Source organism: Poeciliopsis prolifica, unplaced genomic scaffold (assembly GCF_027474105.1).
Source record: "Poeciliopsis prolifica strain line A6 unplaced genomic scaffold, Auburn_PproV2 SCAFFOLD001, whole genome shotgun sequence".
NCBI classification, from domain to species: Eukaryota; Metazoa; Chordata; class Actinopteri; order Cyprinodontiformes; family Poeciliidae; genus Poeciliopsis; species Poeciliopsis prolifica.
In genome coordinates, this window is record NW_026562376.1 from 15,637,458 (window position 1) to 15,650,326 (window position 12,869).

General features: G+C 37.9%; 1 protein-coding gene across 2 annotated transcripts in view; it reads left to right on the forward strand.

The window, feature by feature from the left end:
- Positions 1-12,475, forward strand: part of btbd11b (BTB (POZ) domain containing 11b) — a 76,152-nt gene extending 63,677 nt beyond the window's left edge. Inside the window, exons 5-17 of one of the 2 annotated variants that reach the window (XM_055041881.1) lie at positions 163-328; positions 914-1,003; positions 4,372-4,473; positions 6,007-6,100; positions 6,356-6,491; positions 6,889-7,109; positions 7,218-7,396; positions 8,753-8,858; positions 9,371-9,473; positions 9,690-9,771; positions 10,028-10,096; positions 10,249-10,362; positions 10,507-12,475. In XM_055041881.1, coding sequence (XP_054897856.1) covers positions 163-328; positions 914-1,003; positions 4,372-4,473; positions 6,007-6,100; positions 6,356-6,491; positions 6,889-7,109; positions 7,218-7,396; positions 8,753-8,858; positions 9,371-9,473; positions 9,690-9,771; positions 10,028-10,096; positions 10,249-10,362; positions 10,507-10,716 — 1,672 coding nt within the window. In that variant the 3' untranslated portion in view covers positions 10,717-12,475. The remainder of the gene's footprint in view (positions 1-162; positions 329-913; positions 1,004-4,371; positions 4,474-6,006; positions 6,101-6,355; positions 6,492-6,888; positions 7,110-7,217; positions 7,397-8,752; positions 8,859-9,370; positions 9,474-9,689; positions 9,772-10,027; positions 10,097-10,248; positions 10,363-10,506) is intronic. The other variant, XM_055041889.1, reaches the window with a different exon arrangement.
- Positions 12,476-12,869: the final 394 nt, after the last annotated feature.

The window sequence follows — 12,869 nt, forward strand, 5'->3', positions numbered from 1 at the left end:
AACCACTTCTTTTACAATCGTAATTTTCCCATTTTCTTTTCGAAGGTAAAAGAAAAAGAAATGTCATTGGGTGTCTTGGGGCAAAATGTCAGATTTAAGGAGACAGTGTTCACACCCCTAAGCTTGCACTAATAATGTGAGTGGATGTGCTTTGCCCTTCAGAACGGATGATTGCTTCTGTGCCTCAAGGAAACTAGATGCTGCCTCTGCTGAGGCAAAGTTCCTGCAGGACTTGGGCTTCCGTATGCTCAGCTGTGGACGCACAGACCTGGTAAAGCAGGCCGTCAACCTGCTTGGGCCAGATGGAATCAACAGCATGAATGAGCAGGTTAGGGACACAGTCAACATATTTAATAATGCATAGCCTTGTGTATCTGCACTCAAATGCACACACACACACACAGCCTGTGGAAGGACATGTTTTGTTGGCTTTGTAAACTGCGGCTGTCTGACCCTGTGAGAAAAAAGCAGCAGCACATATTAAATCTTCTTCTGGCTTGTTTTTCCTGCAGCTTTCCTGTCAAGCCACTCTGCATTATATCATGACTACTGACCTGCTGGGCAGTAAATCATCTGGGGAATACTGCAAGTGAAACTCCAGAGTTTCCATGAGAAAACTTAACACACTGTCAAGGGCTTAAACTTTTCAAAACAACAATCTTGAACTCCAGGTTCTCTGGGACTACACTTCTACTGTAGACGGCCCTGAGGAAATATTGATGCATTTGGTATTGAGTGGATTCAAGTAAAAAAATCAATAAATAAAAAAAATCGGAGCCTGGAGGCTTTAAGGATTTAAGCTCAGGACAGACAACAGAGTGTTTGATCTTCCCAGATAAATGTACCAGGATAATTTAATATTTGTAGGAATCATGTCTCATGTAGTCTTCCTGTGTGTCTTTGCTTGTGTAAGGGGATGACCCCGCTGATGTATGCTTGCGTTCGTGGAGACGAGGCCATGGTACAGATGCTGCTGGATGCAGGAGCCGACATTAACAGTGAGGTAAGTGCTTGAAAACAGAAAAATACCCCGAATGATTCAGGTTTTACAATTTAAAGACAGCAATTTAAACAAACAAACAAACAAAAAAATGTATCTACAAATTAGAGATGCCTCAATCAGAATGTCTTTGTTCCGATCCAAACCATTTACGATTTGGGACTGCTAACAAAGTCTTTGTAATGATTATGCTTGAAAACTCACTGGATTCAAAGTGCAGTAAAATAACACTAAATGTCATCAGTGATACATTGTCTACATTAGTATTGTGATTGTGCCCCACTAACTCACTCAGCAATGTCGCTCCAGACTCTGCAGTATTGATGTTTCTTTACAGAAACAGATGTGGCTGCCTCTCAGTAAATTTCAATATCATCAAAAATATGAATTGTGTTCAGTTAATTAATTTTATTGAAGATAATATTGAGTTGGGGCAGGTATGCCCATGGGGTGGCATTATGCTCTGCCCCCCCAGAGAATAATGTTTAGTCTGATTATGGTTTTACTTTTTGATCTGATATGACTCATCATTCATTTCACTTAGAATATGCTCCATGATTTGACTTATTTAAGGACAGACAATATAGAAAAAGAAAAAAAAAAACTCACAAAGCTCGTGCTTCATAAAATTTAATGCCTGGTGTTTCAACTGCTCTCTGCCCATCTCTCCCCCTCTGGGACACAAAGTGCAAAGCAGGAGATATCACACCAACAGGCAGAGTAGCAGCAGCTGAAAAAGTGAATACTTTGTAAAGGATGACAGAAATAATTGACTATGAAAGCTCAGATTCACCCAATAAATAAAATAATAAGGGTGGCCTACAAGCATTGTCAGTCATGCTCAGCAAAATAGCCGAGGATTTTTAAAAACTGCCCATGCAGATCGTTCACCTGTGCTATTGGACCAATATAAAAATCACAGACACTCTGATACTGAGGACGTACAAAGGGTTTGACTGGAACCTCGGCATGATTTCATTTTCTTGACAATTCCAAGAAAATGTCAAGGAAAGACCTGTGAAGAATTGTATTCATTTCATAGCTGAAAAAGAATCATATCATTAATACTACTACTACTACTACTACTACTACTACTACTAATAATAATAATAATAATAATAATAATAATAATAATAATAACAATAATAATGTGGTTTTAAATTAGGAGGAAACTGACCATGCTGTGCCTCACCTCCTCATGTTCTTTCCCATTTGTTGTGTCTCATAAATCACAACTTCATGCAAACGGTCAATGAAACCCGTTGTGAGCACTAAGAGTGGGGACTGAGACTGTGAGGCTGACTTGGAAGTCATATTTTTTTTTTCTCTCTGTCAGGGTAGCAAAGGATAATCTGCATTTGTAAAAGAAATGTAAATTTGTCAGAGTGATCAGAGATTCTAGGAAACATCGTTTGACTTGTTCATCCATTTAAAGTCTCATGATTTATATCTTTGCAGCATTTTTACATTCCATTTGCCAGACTTGCTTTGCAGCCAGTTGCATATGATACAACTTATCCATTTATTCTTTATCACTAACAGCAGATCAAAGCTAGTGTAATTTACTAACAGTTTATTCAAATAGAATGAAATTTACTGTGAATTTCTAATAGACTTAAGTCGATCTAAAATTGACCCCTACTAATGATTAGGGATCAGTGACACTGGGAAGACTAATAGCCAACCTGAATAGCACCATATCAATGCTTATGTCCCCAATTGCTTGGAAAGGCACAAATAAGTACAAGCTATTAAACATAGTCATAAAGCTGGTGATTAAAGACTGAACATGTATTAAACTTCCTGCTATGCCTGTCTTTTGAAGCTGACTGCCCCAGCTTGCTGTCCCACATGCCTCGTAGGTTTTTGTGCTCTTGCCATCAGTTCTTCTGGGCAAACAGTGATGTGGGTAATACAGTAACATCAAAACAATGAAGCATTCTCACTGACTTGTGTAACTTGGCCGACCTCACAGCAGTAACTGCTCTCTCAATGAAATCTTAAATGTATCAATCTTCTGAGGATGTGTAAAAGTTAATGATTGTTATTATGTCTGAGCATGATGCAACTACAGCTTGAGAGTTAATGGATTGAACTTTTACGGTGTAGCTGTGTGGATAATTGCTTTGTGAACAGAGGAAAGAATGAATTGTTAACCGGAATAATGTAGTTTAGAGAAAGACAGTTGGTATTGTGTACTTACAGATTGCACTTTGGGAAGTCCCATTAATGTGCAGAATAGTTGCTGTGTCACTAATTTAACCAAGGATTAGTAAAACAGAGTTTGGAAAAACCTCCAGTTAGAGATTCAGGCAGGCTTTTTCTTCCCAATACAATGGAACAATTTCCATTGTAGTAATTACTCTCCCAATCAAACCCAAAAACATTAATTGGACATAAACAAAAACAATTTTCACTGTAATAAACACATTTAGTAACATACGTATTAAAAGATAAAAGGACACAGCATATGATTAGATGGAAAAATTAAAAATTTCTCATAAATAGTACATAATGTTGTCAGCTTCTCAATCAGCAAATACATTTGATAAGAATCCTGCAGCATGACATTTACCTTATTGTTTTGTTTACAACAGCAGCAAGACATATTTAAAATGAACCAACTATACCCCTTTTTTTATGTAATTCATGTTAAAGAAAATGTGGTCTTTTCCAGCTAATACAACATGTATCATATTAGACCTATAAATTCTTATGTGTGCATATTTTCTTACTTTAAACTGAAATGAGATACAAAATTAGACCCCCAACATATAAAAGTCCAACTATATCAAGTGTTGTAGTCCAACGCTTCTTGTCACAGTTTTTTACAGAGCCAAAACATTGTGCCACCAAACAATGATTTGGTGGAATGTTTTATTGTCTTAGTTGTGTTTTTCAGAATTTTTGAGTGTGATAGTCCCAGTATATGAACTTATTTCATGACTTTTATCCATGTTCATCAGGGGTGCTAATAATGGTGGAAATCGCTGAAATTTTCACGCTTTCCTTTGGTAAGCCTTTCAAAAGAGATGAATTTAGAGACCTATCACCTAAACTGATGGCAGATCAAAGTGAAACTATTTGAACAAGGCCTAATGTCACAAATAAATCGATTGTGTTCATTAGAAAGTGAGCATGAAGGGCACGGTGTTGAACAGCCTCGGGGTTTCTGCTTAATTGCTCATGTTTCTCCTGTAAAGCTTCCTGTCTCCCCTCTGTCCTCCCTGCTGCTGCTTGTCTTGTGTCCTGTTGTCCATGGAGTAGTTTTAATGGCTCCATATCTCTCTCCCCTCCATGCCTTCCCATCCCCATCCAACCCCTCACCCCTTCTGCCTGTCCATCCAACCCTCCTTGTGTCCCTTCCCCAGGTGCCAAACACAGTGCACAAGCACCCCTCAGTCTTTCCCGAAACACGGCAGGCGACGCCCCTCACTTTCGCTGTGTTACATGGACATGTGCCTGTGGTGCAGGTAGTGACACATTCATCTGCGATTCTTTCATCATGGACCGTTTGTTGTGCTTCAGCATCACTGTTGTTTCTACCATCCACTCCTCTCAAAATGTTCAACATTCAAATGTTCAAGTACTGTCTGTGTAATTTCATACCAAAAGCCTTTTCAAATTTAAAACGAACATTTACAGAGACACTCACATGCAGAACTTCCTGCTGCAAGTTTGAACTTTTACACAAATAGTTTCAGGCTATATTTAGAAAATGGAAAGTGGAAACTCAGTAGCCTAATTACTATTGAACTCGTTTAACTAATTTACTTTGCCCTAAGTTGACTGTCAGCTGGATGAAGGGATCGTTAATTTGTAATGGAAATGATTCCAGGCGTTTGTAATTTGGTGTATGAGTGCATGAAGTAAAGAAGACAATGAATTTATTTCTTAGTAAAGTCCTGAAGTATACAATTAGATAGAAAAAAATTGAAGGTTCAGCTTTATAAGATGGCTTTTTAAATGCCTTACATTTTTCATAAATACTTTAACATTTTCCTTATAAACTGAAACTTTCAGCAATATAGTTCCCAGATGTAAGTATATATTTATTTGTAAATGTCAATGCCAGCCTGCGTTTCAGGAGCTGAACCTCCCCCGTCTTTTCAGATTGTAATACATTTTCGAGGCTTGGTTCATAAGGACACATACAGTTTAAGAGTGATTGGTCTTCACTCATTTTGCAGCAACTCAGGAAGTTTAAAAAAGTTTTAAAAAGTCTGATAATCACAGTATAAATAAACTGTTCTGTTAAAGCCTCTGAGAGCATAAGAAAGACCAAGGCTGCAGGGGAGCTACAGAAACCCATCGCTCAGGTGGAAAAATCATTTTGTAGGATATCTCTTTGTTGTGTATTACACAAAATTGAACCTTTTTGTTTAATGAGACAGTAATAATATATGTTGAGATTTCTGGGAAGATGAACGAAGCTAACAACAGGTAAACTATAGGAGGAAACTTGTTAGAAACTGCTTAATACTTGAGAAAGGTATTTAAACAAAATGGTGACTCTAAACATACAGAAAGAGCTAGAATGGGATTGTTTTTAGCACAAAGCTCACAGTCAAAGTTCAGACCTAAATGTAATTTTGAATTTGTGGCAGGATTTGGTATTTGATGCTGTCCATCCAATTTTAGCTACTCTGCAAGCAAGAGTCAATAAATAGTTCACTGTCCAGATTTCTAAAGCTGGTAGAGGCATGCTCCAAAAAGACTTTCTGCTGTGATTGGAAGTGGTTCTGCATTGATTTAAGAAGAACAAATGCACTCTTTTCAGATTTTTACATCAAAAATCCCCAAAGTGAAATCTATTTATCTGTCTCCTTCCACTCTTCAGCTACACACTACTTTGAGTTGGTTTGTCTCATAAAATACATTTAAAGTGTAAAAAAGTCAAACTCTGGAAAAGTCTGATTTCTGCCACCCAATCTATTTTTTTTTATGTTTGTTTTGCATTCCTATCATTTTCATGTGTGTGTGTGTGTGTGTGTGTCCGCCTGCAGCTACTGCTGGATGCCAAAGCTAACGTGGAGGGCTCCCTGCAGGACGGGATGGAGAACTACACAGAGACGCCGCTGCAACTGGCAGCCGCTGCAGGTACAATCACACAAGCTCTATCTCAAACCCATCTCCAGATGCACAACCCCCTGCTAACATCAGGAGGTCCAGAGCTAAGTGCAGCGCAACACAAAACCTGACTGTCAGTGTGGTCACTGGCAGAGCTCCCTGCCAGTGACCACACATTAGAGGATAATGTAAAATAATTATCCAGGAAGAAAAATAATTACTTTCTTTATCTTTTTCTTGCAAAATGTTTGTGCTGTAGCTCAATTGGTGGTTGTTCATGTGCAGGTAACTTTGAGCTGGTGAGCTTGCTGCTGGAGCGCGGTGCCGACCCCATGGTGGGAACCATGTACCGTAACGGGATTTCTACTGCGCCGCAGGGAGACATGAACTCCTACAGCCTGGCTGCAGCTCACGGGCACAGGTAACCGACACGTATCCATGTTCAATCACCAGCAGACAGCAATACACTGGCTTTGTTCAGTTCATACTTTATTCAGAATGCAATCTGGATTATGCAGAGAATAAAGATAGCATATTCCAATAAGTCAAACCACTTATTCTGTGATTTGATTTGTGTTTTTTATAGATGAATTTGCATTGATTTTGTTGTCATGCCTTTCCAAAGAGTTTTATTTTGGTAATCAGTGACTGTAATGCACTTTTAAAAGCATCCATTTCATCTTCTTGCATTGTTGGTAATACAAACAAAGCTGGTAAAAAAAAAATCCTCCTTAATGCAGTTCATCAAGTCTTGAAGTGTGTGTTGACCAGTCAAATAAAATTACAGTTTTTGTGTTGTTTTTTTGTTTTGCTTGCAGAAATGTGTTTCGTAGGTTGTTGTCTCACAAGGGTAAAGGAAAAGGTGATGTATTGTCCTTGGAAGAGATTCTGGCTGAAGGTTCAGATCTAGAAAGTAGAAGTTCATCTCAGGCTGACCTCATTCGAAGTGGAAAGGCCAAACTTAAGGCTCTAAAAGAAGCCATGTACCACAGTGCCGAGCATGGCCACGTCGACATCACCATAGACATTCGGAGCCTTGGTAGGTTTTTATTCATACAATTTCTTATTTTTTTCTGCGGTATGCAACATATACAGCATCTTTGTGCAGAAGCTTTCTTGGTTTACATTTTTCTGAACTGGTTCTCAGGCGTCCCATGGACATTACACACTTGGGTCGAGTCTCTGCGTACATGTTTCCAGCAGCACCGCCGACCTCTGATCCAGGGTCTTTTGAAAGAGTTCAGCTGCATTGAGGAAGAGGAGTACACAGAGGAGCTCATCACACATGGCCTGCCTCTGATGTTTCAGATCCTCAGGGCCAGCAAGGTACTTCAAAAGTTGTTGAAACAAACAAACAAACAAAAAAAATTCAAAAGTTGTTGATTTCCAGAATTCCTTAAGTTTCAGGTTATCCAACGGCAATTATTTCTTCCTCCATATGATGTTGTTTTTATTTGAGTGTGTCAGCATTGCTATCTGAATTTTGAGATGTTTCTTCTCTCATGTAAGTTTCTGTTGATTCTCTTCTCAAAGCTTATCTGTATCTGCTCGGTCAAATATCAAGTACCTAAAATGATTTTGAGAAAGTGCTACACAATGGCGCAGTTAGGAGCACTTTTGCCTTGTGGGAGGAAGGTCCTGGGATAATATTCCAACCTGGGATCTTTTATTAATAGCCAAAAAAAAAAAAAAAAAAAAAAGATTGTTATGTTGATTAAAGACCCTCCAAATTATCTTTCAGTATGAGTGTGCAGGAATATTTGTCTCTGTGTTGCCCTGTGCTGGACTGTCCAGGGTTCACCTCGCCTTGCACTCAAAGAACGATGGTGGCAACATCGTCCTTTGGGGACTCTCTTCTCAAGCAGCTAAAGTAAAGATGGTTGGAGGTGATGGGAAGAAGAATAGATCTTTAAAAAATTTGTCCTGTAAAAGTAAATGTGAAAGGCTGCATGTGAGTTGAGACCTTTAAAAGTTAAACATTCATTTGATTTAGACTACTTTACAAACAGAAGCAGGTGCGAGTTCCAGCATCAAGATAGGTAAAGATGCTGAAGACAAACTCTGAAATACTTGCAACTGTAATCAGTGTGGAATTGTGAGCATGGAAGCTAAATACGAATCCACGATACACAAAGTTGCATCTTTGTGTTCGTATAAAACACAATCGACTGTAAATTGCAATATGGCAAAATGTGTAAAAGTTCAAGGGCTTTCAATATGTTTCCAAAACGCTTTTTTGTCTGTCTGAGCTTGTGGTTGCTGGAAGTATTTGCATGTTCATAAATGGTTGTTGCTGCCTTCAATGAGCATGAGCAGACTGTCTATGCATGTAGGTTTTGTAGTGTAGCTGACCATTCCACGCACACAACCATATTAAAAACACAAATCCTAATGCCTAAGTGGAAATTTGTGTAGGACTGAAAAAGGCTGGGCGGTTTTATCAGTGCTCTTCCTTCTCAAACGCTTGCATTCACCCGAGCTGTCACTCTGTTTCTCATTACAGTAACGTGGGTGTTAGAAATAGGTCTGATATTCATCTCATTCTTTCCAAAGATATGATGTAACCGTGACCACGAGGCTTAATGAACAGTCTGCTCGGACATAGAGAAGGGTGCATAAGTTAAAGTCGCCTCACTGTGCGGTGGGCTAACCTCTTTTGTAAATCTGCTTATGTGTCGCCAGAATGAAGTGATTAGCCAGCAGCTGTCTGCAATCTTCACTCAGTGCTATGGTCCTTATCCCATCCCCAAACTGTCCGAGATCAAGAGGAAACAGACATCACGACTGGGTAAACATCTCTCTTCAGCGGTTTTATTATTTAAAGAGGGCTTTTTATGCAACATTGTATTCTTTTCGCATTTTTGTATATCCATTTGGGTCTTTAGTGCTTCAAGAAATAGTCCAAGCACTATAAATCACGCCCAGCTGCTTTATGGCAATAACTGTTTTATTGAAATGAGCCATTTCAAAAGCTTTATTAATAGCTTTTGAAAGCTATTAATAAAGCTTTCAGATCTTTATTAATCTGAATAATTAAGATCTGACTTTTAAGTCACAATCGGTCAGCACTGCCCGTCCCTAGTGACCCCAACAGCGCTTGAGCACATTTGGTCAGCCGGTTTTACAGCTGAATGCGCTGAACAATGGCTACAACTGTAAATCACATAACACCACCTAGTGCTCTTAACTAGAATAGAAATGTTGATTTAAATCTTCCCTAACAGATATTGTATCTGCTTTTTTTTTTTTTCTCAAACTGATAATTATAAAAACAAACTTTTATGTTCATGCGTTCTTCAGATCCTCACTTCCTGAACAATAAGGAGATGTCTGACGTGACCTTTTTGGTTGAAGGGAAGCCCTTTTATGCCCACAAAGTTCTGCTCTTCACAGCATCCAACAGGTATTATTATTCTTTGATATTTTCAGATCAGATCTTGCTAAAGACAAAACTCTGTGCGGTTCATCCTCACTTTAAACAAAAAAAATATATATAAAAATACAAGTTTGTTTTACTATTTTGTGAGCCAAAACCAATGCTGCGTGTACCAAGCTCATATTTGGGGCAGCATTTCAAAGCTCTAATTTTGCTGTGTTTTTACTGTTTTTTTTTTTCAAGATTTAAAACTCTTCTAGCAAACAGACCTTGTGGCGAAAATACTTGCATTGAAATCAGCAACGTCAAATATCACATCTTCCAGGTATGTAAAAACTAACCTTAAAGTGTTCCTATGTAGAAGTCTGGTGAAAGGTTTTCTATACAATGTGTTGTAACAAAACATCTGCAGTAAAATTTTTACATATTAAGATCGATTTATGCATCCATCCACACTAAGATTTAGATGAAAAAAAAAACCCTATTCAAATAATGTGAGAATTATACCCACAATGTCAATATCCTTGGTAATTATTCTACTTTCTATGTGTTTGTTCTGTATGTAACTGTGTGTCTGGCAGCTGGTAATGCAGTATCTTTACTTTGGAGGAACAGACGCTCTGCACATCAGGAGCACAGATATTATGGAGGTTAGATAAACAATAAATCTTTGACTGCTACCTTGTAATGTTCCATGAGAAATTCCACTCCCTCAGCTACTAAATGTTAAAGCGAAAATCAATTTAGCAAAAATCAATTTAGGTTGCATTAATCAGTTTTAATGTCATTGGCTTCTTCCCAGCTCTTGTCTGCAGCCAAGTTCTTCCAGCTGGAAGCTCTACAGAGGCACTGTGAGATTATCTGCTCCAAGAACATTAACACTGAAACCTGTGTTGAGATCTACAATCACACAAAGGTAATGAATAAATGAATAAAGGTTATTTAAAAAAAATAAGCAATTTAAAACACAATATTTCAAAAATTTAATGCTTGGAGGAATATTTCTGACTAAGTTAAGCAGTAAATATGATTAAAATTAGGTACTCTCTTCTCATTACAGTTTCTTGATGCTCCAGACTTGGCATCCTACATAGAAGGCTTCTTCTTGAAGAACATGGTCATGCTGATTGAGCTGGAGCCGTTCAAACAACTGCTGTATGACACTCCTCCTGAAAGCCCCGGCAGCGACATCCTGCAGGCCTTGGAGAAAACCCTAGCCACCCGTATCCACTCCATCCATTTGTCTTCCTCCAAAGGATCGATTGTCTGAACTCGAGTATAGGGAACTTTTTTTTTTTTTTTTTCAAAATTTAAGAGCAAATATTTTGATTTAAAGTATCATTCTTTATTTTTAGCCTAAAAACTAATGCTCACCCTCAAAACCCGAAACAGGACAAGACATCTTCTTGTGCTCACACTGAATATATTTTGAACAAATATTGTTTCCTCCTGCTTCCATGCTTTTCCTCAAGGTCAAATTTTCTCTCTGCACAGTTTAAACCTGCATGCTCAAGTCTTTCCCCTTTGCTATTGAATTGATTTAGGCCCAAAGCAGGGACTCTATGAAGTGGTCCAGTGCTATCTAACAAATGAAATGCATTCCATAGTAAAAAGATGATAATTACACATTCTTTCCATTGGCTGGAAATATTAGTAGGCGGAGTTTACACAAGCAGAGAGGAAAGATTTAAGTACAGACTTTAAATACATGCAGGGAGAATGTTTGAATGTGAGCACAGGGAAGCAAAATGGAGGAGGGAAGCACTGGATGTGACTGCAGAAATATAACATGGCTGAGCAAAGAGTATTTGCAAGCAAGCACTAGTATTGAGTTTGAGAGAAGAATTTTAGGGGCAAGCATTACAACATCAGACTGATCATAAGGAATTTTACTCTTACATTTAAAATATACACTCTTAGTTCAGAAGAACTTTTTTTAAATACAAAAGCAGGGATTATTGATGACAAAATGATCACAGACACATAATAAAGTCTCTCTGTGAGGGAACATTTCCTGTTAAGAAGGAAATCTGGACATCACAGACCTTTCGTGTTGTGATCTTTCTTCATTAGTTGCTAACATGCTTCTTGTTATCTTAGCACAGACGGTAAAAAAAAATAAATAAAAAATAAAAAATCTGTTTGCATTGTTGATATATGTCTACTAACACCACTGTCATATTATGTAGTAAATCTCCACTTGCCAATAGTAAATCAAACACACTTATGAATACATGGCTCAGTAAGCAATTTCTACATAATGTGATAAGCCGTCAGAATATCCCTGACTATGAGGAAGATTCACTGCCTCATTTTGTGATTGTTTGCTGAATTATTACAACCTGTACAAAGAGGATAATTTGTATATTTGTGAGTCAGATCTGCGCAGATTATTCTGTAAAGCCAAACAAATATAGCAAAAGACAAAAACCAGTGGAAAGACTGAAGAAACAGAACTTATGAAAGAGGAATTTTATTTCCTCAACAGCTTTGTAAATTTTGTTGATAAAACAGAGATATTGATAATGTAAGTTAATGTATATAGCCACAGATTTTTTTTTTCTCATGTATCTTTATTGTTCTATATTGCTGTAAAAAAAAGGAAATTTGTTCATCTTATAAAGATTAATGTTTAAGTGTTGCATGGTGGAACCTAAGGACCTGCTTTCACATTTGGGAATTGTCTTGTCATTAGTGTGGGTCACTATTAATGTGTCGCAGTGAAAAAAGAAAAGTCTTTGTTTTGTTCCGAGAGGCTGCAGGGATGTTTATTTGAACATTATGCAACAGGCATTTTTTTTTTTCTTCCTCCCAGAGAATTTGCTTTTAACTTTATCTTGTGTGGGCCCTTATCTTTAATTCTGTTTGAAGAGCAGTTTTGAGGGCAGTCCTGTTGTTTTTTTCTTCTCTGCAGCAAAAGGTCAGATCTCAGCCGGTGGTGGGTTTAATGTGAGATCCAGCAGGGCTCATGGCAGTAGGGTCCAAATAACCTTAAATCTGTGACAAAAATAAAGATATAAAACACTTCATTAACAGCATTCTCTTTTTTTGGGACCCGAAATGAACAGAATATTATTGAAACCTTGTAAACAATGTTAGCCCAGAGACTTTAACTTTAACCATTCATTCAAGTTAATCTGATCAACTTGAAAAGAGTTTTCTGTTATAGAGAAGTGATAATTAAAATCGGTATCAATCAAAAGTTCTGTCTACAATTCAGAGTTTTAATGAGTTCAAACTTCAGAGCTGGATTTGGGTCCATCACCTTCTTACCTGAACCAGAATATAAAAGAGACCAAAGCCTTTTTTTGTTGAAAAAGAGGCTTTTGAAGGTGAAATCATTAGCTCTCTTGGATGGTGACTTAATTTGGAAGTTAGCATTGTTGCTACCAAAGGCTAAGCCAGGCGCATTGCTGGTTTCGG